The sequence below is a fragment of the Ambystoma mexicanum genome, chromosome 6q (genome assembly GCF_040938575.1).
Source record: "Ambystoma mexicanum isolate Mex_15411 chromosome 6q, UKY_AmexF1_1, whole genome shotgun sequence".
Classification (NCBI taxonomy): domain Eukaryota; kingdom Metazoa; phylum Chordata; class Amphibia; order Caudata; family Ambystomatidae; genus Ambystoma; species Ambystoma mexicanum.
The window spans coordinates 794,122,689-794,136,310 of record NC_090937.1 but is presented as its reverse complement, the minus strand read 5'-3'; the positions used below and the strand labels follow the sequence as shown (position 1 = coordinate 794,136,310).

Genomic DNA, 13,622 nt, shown 5'->3' with positions numbered 1-13,622 from the left:
ATCTTTTTCCTTTTTTAAATATTGGGACGGTGATACTTTTGGTCCATGAATCTTGGATTTGTTCAGTGGCTTCGATGTTCTCGACTATTACTTTGATTATTGTGGACCATTGTGCTGGACATTTTGTTAAGTGCATGTTTGTTAGGCCGTCAGGACCCGCTGCTGATGAGTTCTTCAATTTCTTAATCATCTGTTCGATACTTGCCTCATCTTTTGTGATGTTCCATGCGAGGATATAGGTGTTGTCGTCATCTCATGGCTTCCGAAAGCAGCTTTGTAATGTGTTGTCCATCGTGTTACTGATACTCCATTTATTAACTGGCACTGATGATTTAATGTTTGATTGCTGATGATATGCCGCATGTTTCTTGTTGTGGATTGGGCCATAGCACCTAACATTATTTCCCCCTGTCCTTGGTCTCGTAGGTATTGAAATTCATTTTGCCAGTGTTTATATTGCTGGGTCTTATTTTTGATTTGTTTCAGTAGATCCTCGCCCATAAGTGTTTTCTTTAGCTGTAGAATTTCTCTACGTAGTTGTTTCCTTCTGGCTAGCAACTTCTTACTGTATTGATGTTTTACTGTCAGTTGAGTCATTTTGGATCCCACATTTTTGAGTCATATGCAAGGTCTGATTTATCGATTTCGGTTTGGAGACTATATTTATCCAGCAGGTTATGTACGTCTGTTTTGTTCATTCGCAGGCGGTTTCCGCCTGGATTTAGTTCTATGGGGACGGCAGTTCGTATTGCCTCATGCACTTCCTTGTTCATCCAGGCCAGCATTAAAATGTTATGTTCACTTACTTTTTGCAGCATAATCTCCAGGCCCTCGATTTTGTGTTGGAGATTTTTCAATACCCATATATAGTCTAGTATCGAGGTAGCCACTCCATTACACTATGTTGCTTTTGCTGGAATGTCTCCTTTCACGAGTCTGTTCATAACAATTAAGTTATTTTCCTTGGCCATCTGGATCCATCTGGCGGCATCTGAGTTCTCTTGAGTCATGCTGTCTATTAGATCTACACCCTGGCTATTCAAACATTACATTTTTAGGTCTCCACATAGGATGACTCCCAGATCGGGACCTTTATTCCTTTCCTTTCTGATTAGTTTTGCAATTGTTGTCAGCAATGCGTGGGTCTTAATTTTCAGGTGGTTCCAATAAACATTGATTATTAATAGGCGTTGCTTCTGGGACAGCACCTGCTCTTTATTTTCTATCAAGGCCCATTGTGTTGATCGATTAGGATTCCCATAGTTGATAACTGCTGATCCAGTTTCATATAGCATCAACAGACCACCATGAGATCTTCCGTTTGGTCCTTTTTTTGCCGGATTCATATAAACATCATCATTTTCGCATATTGGAAACTCACAGGTCTCTTGGCGACAGACAATTGATGCATCCTTTAAATCTCTGTTTAATGAATTTAGTAAGTGTTGAAAGCCCCTGGTATTCTATGAAACGAGTGTTGCCTTTTTTCCTGTCCATTTATATCTTTGGTTCTTTGATAGCGCTTTTTGACAGGGCACTTGCCATCCATGACCAGTTATCATCGGAATTGGATTTGATTTTCCGAGATGCCCCTTTTTGCTCATGGTCCTGTTCTTTTTTGGAATTTTCGACCGTTATCCTTATAATGTCCCTATTCGTCTGTTTCGCACTATGGCAACATTCTTTTCCATTTTATGTTTGTAGTCTGTTTGGTTTCCTTTTTTTAATGCTTAAGCAGTCTTTTCCATTATGAAGGGGCTATGATCATACACATCGTATCCCAGTTTTCATAATTTACTGGTGTTGCGTAGAATTTTATTTTTGTTTTTCAGTGAGTGTTGCGTAGAATTTTATTTTTGTTTTTCAGTGAGTGCAAGTGTAGTATTACTTGGTCAACACGCTTTTCGTCCACATATTCCACCACTGCAATTTCATCTGACGAGATTCCCTTCAGCGAAAAAACACTGTGAAGTAGGTGGTTCACGTTGTTCCTATTCAAGTTGGTGTCTTCATTCTCTTTTAGGATATTTTCAATCCTAATTCTTGGTTTACAGACTGATGCATCCATGGCGTTTCATTTCTTAATTTCATTTGTTTTTTCAGCTGGTCATTTTGGATTCCAAATAATATTTTGGGGCTTTTTACTTGTTTTTTCCTTGGTTCCTCACTTTGTCTGTTATTAGGGTTAGACATATGTCTTATTTTTCGTTTTTCATCCATCGTTATAAAAAATTGTCATCGTCACCACTTGTATTAACACATTCATCTTCCGTGATCACAATCTCACTATTGTGCTTTGAAGCTTGCCTCTTTGCAATTGTCACTGCTCTTGGGTTCGCCAAGTCCGTATTAGCATCCGTTTCTGCATCTGACTGAGCTTCTTTGATGTTAAAGGAAGCGTCATCTATTAAATCATGCTGCCCTTCCACTTCATCCTCGTCCATGTTTGAATCACTTTTCTCCTTCACCTCGCTTTCACGAGGTGTATTAAAGTTCGCTGTGATGACATTAGTGGCTTTCCCTTTATCTTAATCCACTGTATTTCTTTCAAACATTGTTGGTGGTGATAAGACCTGAATATTTCTTAAAAATGCTCTGGATCCCACTGCCTTGTTCCTTGAGCTCATCTTAATGTTCTTAGGCCTTTTGTTTGCTTCTGAGTGGCCTTCAGGATTGAAACTGTTACTCTGTTGTATCACCGGACATTCCTCATGGCCCGTAGCTTCCAAAACTGGACCTTGGGATGCTTTAAATACTGGGAACAAACTGTCTTTTCCTGCATTTCCCTTGTTCAGTGGTGGCCTTTTCATCAGATTACTATTAAGCTCCATGGGAATGTTTTTATTTGATCCTTTAGTGGAGGTCTTGTAGATTCTTGCAGAGCTTTTGGCCCCTTGATTTTTTTGCAGTGGACTTTAGAACATGTGTTCAGAGCACTAGCTCTTGTTAATCTATTACAAGTGGTTGGAGAAAATAGCTCATAGCCTGTGTTCTCATTGTTTATGTCTTTATGCAAGATTGTCGAACGTGTGACAGCTGGGGCAATCATTTGTTTAGAGGATTGTGATTCCTGACGGCTTTGTGCCCTTTCTCCTACAATGTCACACATTCTCATTTGCTCCCTCTCGTTTGTTTCTATTGTTTTTCTCATCCATTTAATTGCGTCGAGTTTGCTTGAGAAGAGTTCCAAAAATGTTATCTTTGTTTGAATTTGCACAAGCAGGTTTGTGTTATCTTTTACATTTCCGTTAATTGTTTCGTACTTTGTGTACGGTGCAAGGGAAATAGAGAGCGCTGCCATTACATTGTTATGGATCTGAATTCCCGCTGTGATTGATAATTGACTTTTCACTGGTGGTTGACGTGGGGAATCATCTATTCTTTGGTCCTTTCCTTCTGTTAAGTGCTTGTTGTGTGATCTCAGACTCCCAGATGAGACCAACTCCCCCAAGTCACTTGGAGCTTTGCTTGTTGAAGTATGTTTGTTTACCTTTGCTTCGTTGTTCAGCCGTCTCTCATGTTCAAGCCCTGTCGTGTCACATTTACACTCGTCGTTTGTCCTTTGATTTTTTCCCTTGTCTTCTGTAGTATGGTAAATCTGTACTTTTTCTTTTTGTCTCTTCACTTGTTTGGTTAATTGCAAAGGACCAAGTTTGTCCATTCTTTTAAGAAGTTCTTGAAAATTCCCATGAGCACTGGATCCGGCATCATTTTCAGAGCCATCCTGTGTACTTTTAAACAAGCCTAGACCTGTCGTTAAATTGCACCTCCGCGATGAATTCGATTGACCATTCAAAGTTGTGCTGTAATATTTATTTATAGAGTTGTTGTTCCCGGCTTTCATCTTTTTATGAAACTGTCTCACCATTCCAGTTCTCGGATTTCCACAGCTATTGAAACATCGTTAAGGCTTTTGTTTCTGGGTTTCCCTCATTTACCAATCAGCGGGGTCTTTCAACAGTTGGATGGGCCAGGTGTTGTAATTTCCCTCCGCATGGTTGATACTGGTCACTTTTTTGCTTTGTTTGACTTGGTTCCAAATTGCTCCCTTCTTTGACCATTGGCGCATTATATAGCCATATTTCTTCATATTTCTTCATCGCCGTCGTTGATTGATATGTTATCGTTGTCGTCCCATGCCGTCAAACTGATCTGAGCATTTTTTTCTCTATAGTTGCCGCCATTTAGTGAGGAATGTACTCTCGAGTCATTGTTCGTCAAAGGATGAGTGCATTCTTCAGGCATGTGAGGTGCTACACTCTGATGACCTTTATTGTCCTTTATTTCCTGTCTGTAGTTGTTGGTGGCTCCCGATAGATTATTATGTGCGGGTGATTTTTCATTGTTACCTTTTTTCATGCTTGTTCGCTCCTCATTCACACCCCACTCTTCCTACTGAATGTCTGCGCTATTGCTAGGCTGCTTTTTTTAATCTCTAGTTGAACCTTGCCTGACTCAGGGACTACTTCCCTGTTCAGGCTAGAGCTTACTTCCACCACATCTCAACCATCTCCACCTCTACCATCCATCTGGGGGGCTATTTCATGGTAATCCGGTACACCTGTTAGGATCTCGTCTGATGATTCCTCCTCCACAAATGCTAGCTTTCCATGTGAGTCGCATAGCCTTTCTTCTGTGTTTGTGAGTGGGGAAGTTATCAACGAGGAGGACAGTGCGTGGACAGTGACAGGCAGTTTTGTTAGCAATGCTAAGTCACCCTGTAACATTCTAAGCACCTTTAAGCCAGTTGTGTCGTCAATTTCTCCCATTTGTCCACCGACCGTGCTCCTGTCTTGCTCTGTTAATAGAGCAGAGTTTGTGTGCTGTCGTCTATGAGTATCCAATGAGACTCAGCTCTGAATCCATAACGTTCAAACTTCTGGCTTCAGTGTTGATCTTGCTTAACACTAGATTGACTGTTTTTACGTTATGTATTCCATGTGTGTCGTAATTTTTAGGGGGAGATTTGTTGTTGCTGGCTATGGTCAAACATCTCTTATCACAGTCATTCCCCCACATTTTTTTTACTTTTGCAGCAGTATTGTTATTACTCTGCACGCACGCTTCACTCACCGAGCGTGTATATGGCTTCTTCAATATGAGGGCAGAGGTCTGTTTTTTTTGCGCCATCGTCAGATTAGGTTTCCCCCTGGTGTTCAGCCCGATCACAGGCAGTGAAGAGAAGTCCTCCATTACTCCGTTTGGACTCGGACTCTGAGTCAGACTCGAACTCCTGCCTGAACTCACATGCTGTGCTACGCGCCTGTGATGAGATTATGTGGGCGGACTCCAGCAGTTAAAGTGATAGTCTCTGAAAAGGATGCAACACTAGTCTGGGACACAAAATGCTCCTCTCTTGTCAACAGTGGAGTCAGACTGGAATTCCTGCCACAACTCACGTGCAGCGCTATGCGCCTGTGATGAGATTATATGGGCGGACTCTAGCAGTTAAAGTGATAGTCTCTAAAATGCTGCAACACCGGTCCGGCACAGAAAATGCCCCTCTCTCATCAACAATGGAGTCGGACTGGAACTCCTGCCCGAACTCACGCACCAGACTGGATTTGAATTAAGGTGGTTTTGAGTTTTCTAGAGCACTTAGGGAACAGCTAGGGATTCTGGGACTATTTGATTTCAATTCTGCTCTCTTTGGGTATTTAGAAGATTCTCTCCCTCACCTCTACTTGACCAAAGCAGGCAGCAACAACTTTGTTCAACAGGAGTGTTCATGCAACAATGTGGTGTTAAGGCATTTACTTTCCCACCATGGTCATTGTGCACAGGGATTGTAGTCATGCCAAATGGCACAGGTCATAACACAATTGTGGTTCTTAATTTCCCAAATGAATTTGAATGTGTAATTGATTTTCAATATTGTAAACCTCAATGATTTTTGGCTGAGGGCCATGTCATTTTTGTATATTCATTATAAGCAGCAAGCATGTGAACATTAGTATGTGTGTGGTGTATGTGTGTTTGTGTATGTGTGTGAGGTGTTTGTGTGCGCGTGGATGCTCATCATGGCATGCATTAAATGGCCATGTTACTTTGGGCAAGTGAGACACACAGGAATACTGTGTTGGGCCTTATTATTACTCCACAGTGCACCCTTCTCAAGGTTACATTATTATTCTCTTTTGGCATTATCTATTTTTATAACCAGCAATACACATTCCCATGATACAATCTGTGGAAACAATGAAAAACAATGTTTTTTCTCTGCATTGACATATACTTTTGAATGTGAGGAATCTGATTGGGTGATGCCACATTATGAAAATATGTGATGAGTCTTAACACATCTTAACATTGGAATCATCATCGGGGTGTGTTATAGCCTCTCAATCACCATACCTGCTAAGTGCAACTGTACCTTCTGCTCCATTCATAAACAATTGGTAGGCCATAATTACCGTCACAATTAGTTGTTGAAACGGACTGATGTTGAGATGGTCAGACAAAGTTATGGGTTAAAATAGTATTGGCCCTTGTTTCTTGTCACCGTGCACATTGTCCGAACATTGCACAAGAGAAAGGACCAAATGGATTTACTACATGAATGCAATGCATATCTCTGAATTAGATTTGTAAGGTGTGGACCTTGAAGGCAACACAGCAGATTTAACTATTACCTATGTGAGGAATTGGTCAGACAAAAATATAGGCTTTTCCCTCCATTAAGAGAGCCAATCTGTAAATAAGCAAACTAATACTCATCACAGCAGGTCACTAAAAATCACAAATTTGTCATTTTAGAATGGAAAGCCATCAGCTTTAAGTAGGGACATCACTACAATGCATCAAACCCATATCTGCTTCTCACTAAGTGCTCCGACACAATATCACATGGGCATAGCTCAATTCCATTTAGTTATAGAGGTTATAAAATGCAGCCCAGTCACGTGTAGTGGGTAAGGTGCAGCTTTCAGTCCACGAGGACAGTCTATGGTTCATCTACATTAACTCTCTAAATAATCAATTTGAAAACCCTGTACATCACACATGAGACCTTCCAGGGTAGAGGCTTGGAAATCAACATCCCATCTGCACATCCCCCAATACTTATATCCTACAATGTGTCTCTAATAACAGTGCCACAGTCGGTTCAAATGGAAATGCCAAGGGACGTCCTCCTTATCAGTCCTGCCACCCAACCCATGGAACTCTATTTCCAGGAGATTCCGCACCTAGGAAGACAGCATGATGTTTGGGAAGAACTTTAAATACTGACTATTCACCAGAACACAATAAATAAAATAGCACTAATAGACATACTAATCAGTTAAGTCTTCCTGACACAACCCACAATGGACTCAGGACTCCAATAGCTCTGCTAGAACACGTTGGCACTGACATACTCACTCTGAGGCAGGACTCAATTGTGTCTGTCACTCCAACAATTCCTCCAATACTGCCCATTGAGCACATGTCCAAGCTCTGATTAAGACAACCAGACATTTGCTGTTGGTTCAGGTCTCATTCAGGTGCTTTTTGTATCAAACTGATTACCTGAAATCCTCACTGCTACTGCATTCCCATTGTTATTCCCACTTTGCGGCCAGACTCTACTGGATTGGTTTTACCGTCTGTGATGGGGAAAGGACAGAAAAACCTCTGCATAAGCACTCACCTAGGTGCGGTCAAGGAAACCTGGAACAATCGTGAAACACCACTCTTTCCTTTCCTACTATCATCATAAGAACATACCAATGACAGGCAGAACTGCTTAGCATGACAGATATATGATATTCTCAGAACCCACAACCAGAGTCTAACCTGCTGGCCTTTTAGTTCTTCATTTCATTATGTATATGAATACAGAAACACACTGCTGTCTAACACATGTCGCTACCCTTCATCTCCTCCTTGACCCCAGCAGAGCCATGATAGGCCCTTTCTCAATGACTTTGTAACAGTTCTACCCCCTAGAACACATAAAATCTGCATCATTCAAGACAGCATCTCTCCTGGTATAAATGCCCTGGTAGTGAAGCAAGCAGGTTTTCAAAACCTGTGTTCTTACTGCTCGATATTCATATGCTGCAGGTGCCACAAACAGGGACAACCTATAAACAAGCTGACACAAAGGAATTGGGTTTTCAGCCTGCACCCATCACAACCTTAGGATTTCCACATGCTTTGCCAAGTGCCAAGAGCCCAACAAAATGGCAGACGTTGAGTCTGATAAGATTAGTTTACCCTGAATCGCACTATATTTTATTTTCTCTGCTGAAGATCCATTATACCTCTGATATTTCTATAAAGCATTGCATTTGCAGGTAATGTTTTTCATGATGATGAATCCATTTTGAGATATTGCTTTCTGTTAATAGTTTTCTTTCTTACCTGTATGTATATTCTGACACATTAATCCTCCCTTTTTCTCCTGTGGTTTCAGTTCTGCTCGTTAGATTAACAGTGTTACCAAAGAGACAGTAGCGGGGCATTCTTTGGCCAATTACTCCAGTAACAACTTCACCAGTATGAATACCAATTGTTATCTAAAGAATAAATAAACATAATTAAACAAGTGCTCTTTTGTTTCTCAACATCAATCAACAACTAATTTGTTTAGTAACACTAAAGTCATGTTTATAGAATTAATCATCAACCTGTTTTACAGATAGACCAGCTCGACTTTAAACATGTATGAATACACTGCACACTGTGAAGGAATCATGAAGTAAACACAGGCAACAGGTTCAAGCTTGGTTCACAAAAGTGTTATTAACTTATTTGGTTGGGTGGGTTAAGGCCTAACTTGCCCTATGTTAAGGTTAAGATTGCATTTCCCTACCTAAAGAAAACTAAGGAAAGACTGTGTCACGAAGTCCAAATCAAATGTGTGTCTGTGTCCAAAACCTATACTTCCCCTCACAATTAACTGTTTACAATGTGCAGAGGGATGACAGCATCAAAACGAGTAGTGTTCAAAATAAAGTTCAGAGCTTCTTCCAGCTCTTGGCTTGTAATCAGTTACCCCTTCCCCAAGTTCAAAACAGTTCATAAGGCATCAGGGTTCCCTTCCCCAAGATTTCAAATCTTCCAGCTTTTTAACAAATGAAAACAACACCCTGTCCCTTAGACACTTCTCAGCTCTTTAAATATTGGCACTTTTCATTAATTTAGATAGGCTGTTCTGTTTTTGAATTCAGAATCACATAAGAGATTGTTGAAAAACACAAGCTTCTATATGGAGACTTTTAGTGGCTTTTCCTTACAGTGGCCCTCGGTCTAGGCACTGCTGTTGGATCACACGGCCCACCATTTATAGGTTATGCAACCAATGCCCCTTTTTGACTGCTTTCCATCTACAATGTGCCACTGCTTCCATTTGATAGTGAAGCTTGCTTTATTTAGCAGTGTCACACTCTTCTGACACTGTACAGTGGCTTGGTTGGCCACCATTATCTTGTTACACTTTCTTATATCCTTATGGCTCTAGCCAATGCAGGTTTCCTCATACCATGCAGTTCATTGAACTCTTGTGGCTGCTTCCAATGCTCGTTTTCTCATACAGTACAATTCCTTGAATTCTATTGGCTTTAGTCAATACTTAGTTTCTCAGATAATACAGTTTGTAGTATCAGCCAAATTCACCATCTTTCTTTCGCTCCATTCAATATGTGCTCAAAACTTGCTCACACTCTGTTCAGTATTTAAAGGCACTTATAATTGCTTTGTTTCGTTATTCAAAAGTAATTATAATGGTTTTCATTAAATATGGTATGCAAAAGTATTTGTGATTGCTTTGTTTGGAAATCAAAAAGTACTTGTAATTTATACAGGCTGAACTGCCCTCTTGCCGTGCCCGGGCCCCCTTTCTACAGTCGGACTCACCGGTTTCTGCGTATGGCAGTTCTGCGAGTCTCTGCCTGCCACGGGTCAGCTTCTCCAAAACGACAGGCTGCAGGCGGGACAGAGACTTTCTTGCGGGTCCCCTGGCTCTCGTCTGTTTCAGCAGCTCAGCCTGGAACTCTGTCTCACTCTGCGTCCTCCTTCTGTTGCACCAGCTCTGCATTCCTTGTGTACTCCTGCAAACCTCTCTTTTTGCTGGTTGCAGCCGCTCTGACTCGGTCTCCATTTCTGTAAGGCTTCCGCCTTTTAAATTTCCCACCATCCTGATAGTACAAAAAAAGACTAGACCGCTCACTGCTGAAGCGGTAGTGCTGCCTTAATCTTACTGTCCTCCTCATCCCAGCAGCCAGTTGGGGTCTATATATGTGTACGTTGTTAGAATGAAGATGTGTTGCTCTGGTTGGTCTCTTCCTCATATCAGTAGAGTACTGTTGATTCTTGGGGAATGTTTTAGGGGGAAGATAGGGAAAGGGCTAACAATAGCCTATGAAGGCTCGTGGTATGGGGGATGCCATGTTTCACCTAAGGACGTCCTCTCTCCACTCCCCAAGTTCCCTTCACCCAGTTGATTCTCCCTTGCATATCCATCCCCAGGGTCAGGATCCAAAAGCAATGGCCTTTCCCTGGCCACCCGAGAGGAGGATTCAGGGGTAGAAGAAGTGAGAATGCCCTCAGGTTCCTCACAACACTCTAGTAGGGAAGGAAAATAATTGTAATTTCAGAAGATCTTTTGCTGTGTCTCCCCTCTGTTGATGACTAGGTGATATTATGTGAACTTGACATGAATGGGAATAAGCCTGAAGTCTCTTTCCTCGTCATGAGCATCATCTGCTTCAGATATCTCAAATAAAACAAAATGTGGTATGCATCTTTAACCTATTTCCCAGTTGGCTCACAACTACTCAAATGTTCTGAGAAGGTTTACAGGTTTTTATTTTGACTTCTAGTCAGAGCTATGCTACCTCCTACTACCTCCTCTTCCATGCTACTACTTCCTCCTCCACACAACTAACCACTCCACCCCACCTCCTACTTAGAGATCCTCCTTTCACTCACAAAAGCACTTCACATACTCTCCCTATACTTCCTCATGTATCTGCAATCATTACCTTCTCACGTACACTTACAACGCAGTACATTTGCACTGACTAACCAATACCCCACCTTCTCTAAAAATCGCCTCCACATTCCTCTTCTCGATCTTTCTTTCCTCCTGCTGCTCTCTTGCTCTTATACATCCCTCCTCTGACCACACACAAAAACCCCACAACTTCCTGTTTCCTGCTGTCCCTCTTATCCCCTCCCCCTTCTCCCATTAAACTTCTAGCCCTAATCAATATTTCTTTAAGGGAGAGGTCATGTGCAGTAAAGATAACAAATAGTGGTTTAAGCCCTGTCCCTTTTCTCTGAGCAGGTTTGGGACGTAAACTGCCTGAGTTTGTGTTAGGGGTCATTGGTTAAGTCTTCCTTACTGTAATTACAGCTTGTACTGTTTTCTTGGCCCTTCCATTAATTCCCTGGTGGTCTATGGAGTTTGACACCAGCTGCGGGTGTTCATTGACAGATCTGGGGAGCCTGGTGGAGCTTTGCTCATAATTGTTGTAATATTGTGTCCCTCTCTCTACACTAGTTCCTTGTTTAAGGTTGTGGCATGAGGGATGCTGAGGGAGGCTCACCATGGCCTAGGTCAAGATCTCTAGTGCTGTGTGTGACACTGGAGACCACTGTTTGTCTTTCCTTGCATCATGCAAATAGAAAGAAACAACTGAGCCTCTTAGTTTGGTGGCATGGTGTGAGATAAAGGAGTACTGCATAAATACAGGTTGGCAAAAGGGGGGGGGCAGGAAAGTTGGAACCCTCTCAACTGCCACCCTCCCTGGATTTCTTCCTGGTAGGCCTCCTACCCCTGGCTGATAGAGGTTCCCATCCCTTCATGACAAGACCAGGATACTGGTGTTTTCACTCATATGACAACGCAAAGGTTTTACTTTTTCTTTCAGATGCAGTATCCACATTCATCCTATTTCATAGTTTGTGGTGCTTGTTTGATGCTTCATAAAACAAAAGTCAGTAATGATATATAGAAGGCAAAAGCAATGGGGCTTCACCCAGGCTGCTCAGTGAGGCAGCCCAGGGATTTCTTCAACCGGGCTGACCAGCAAGCCAGCCAGGGACTTTCTTCAACTATCCACCATCCAAGGCAGAGCAGACTTTCCTCTCTTAACCTCCTGCGCTGCGCCTGACATGTGCGGCACAGGAGGACTTTTAAAAGGGGGCTGCATCGCTGGCCATCAGGTGGACTTACTGGGGGTACATCTGGGCAGCCTGGTATGGGTCACCCCCTCACACAGCGCAGACTGGGTTGTTCTCCTTCAGCCCGGGCATCCTCACGCATGCTGACCAGGCCCTTTATGATGCATGGGCCTGTCCGGTATGGCAACGGGCGGGCTGACACCCCCCGCTGTCCCAGGTTGCCTCTTTGCTCCTGGTTCACACTTTGGGGACTCCCTCATGCATCACCTCACTCTCCACAGTCGCTGTGCCCTGTAGGGTCTATTGAGGCAGTGCCCCTCGACCCCTCCCCCGGAGGTTATTTCTCTTTTTCTTCTCACCCTCTGCTGCTTCTCTATTTCACTGCTCTCTTTTAACTGTAACTTTCAACTGTAATTTTCCTTTTTTAAATCCTCTTTTGAATAGTTTCTCCCCTGCCCAGCCCATTCTTGGGCAGAGGAGTATTATTTCTTTGTTTTTCTTTCTTTTCTTTATTCAGCATTCCATCCAGCCCCTTGATGGGCCACAAACACAGATCCAGATGAAACACAAACACAGATAAATTAACCAAAACACACAATACATTTAATAAAATACTATTATTTGCCTAGTGTCTTATTTTTATGGTCCCTCTATGGACAAACATGTATCCTCTACTAGCCTCTACTGGGGCCAAGGGCTACAAGCTCCTGAGTGAGAATACCCACATTGAAGATCTTGACCCTTCTCAATCCATTTTTCAGGCTCTTTTCCCGAGATATTCCACATGCTGCTGGTCACCACCACGTTGCTATTTTCTATTCTATTCTATTTCTCTAATACGATAGGTTCATGTCACATTTCCCAACTGACTTATTAGTTTCATATTATACTAGTTCTCAATTTATCTCAACACCAATGAAATGATTAATGGGTACAGCTATGCATTGTACCTTTGTGTTTACCTTTACTTTATGGTATTGCTAGCTTTTTATGCAGGTATCACGAGAAGGAAATCCAAATAATATAAGCAAATAATATTTTGAAAAGGCAAATACTAGACGATTATAAATTCTGAATAGGAATTTTTCAGTATTATCTTAGTTTTCATTACCCATTTAGGCTAAACATCAAATTAATTTGGAACATTTGTAGGATCTTTCAATGAGGCGAAAACTGACTACATTTCCAATGGGTACACTGGCACGTTTTGGTAAAAGAAAACAGCTGTGCTAGGTTTAAATCCTTTATTCATTCTCATCAACTATTATTAAATATATGTCACGTCTTGCTTCAACTGTACCTGATCCCGAAAACATAACGCTTTATCATGAAAAATGTGATACAATTTAGAGCACTACAATTGTTACACTGTAAAAAGAAGATTGTCTGGCATGGTAATAGAATTTACAAACTTGTTTAAAAAAAACATACAAAATCTAAGCTATTTTCCTTTGCGCACCAATTTAGGGTTTGATTGAGAGTTTCGTACATTTATGGGCCTCATTCCCAGT

The 13,622-nt window shown here is 41.8% G+C and overlaps 1 protein-coding gene across 1 annotated transcript in view; it reads right to left on the bottom strand.

Moving 5' to 3' along the window:
* The window catches only part of GUCY1B1 (guanylate cyclase 1 soluble subunit beta 1), a 725,186-nt gene that overhangs the window by 110,347 nt on the left and 601,217 nt on the right, over positions 1–13,622 (bottom strand). Inside the window, exon 12 of the mRNA XM_069631323.1 lies at positions 8,347–8,501. Within this exon, the coding sequence (XP_069487424.1) occupies positions 8,347–8,501 (155 nt within the window). The remainder of the gene's footprint in view (positions 1–8,346; positions 8,502–13,622) is intronic.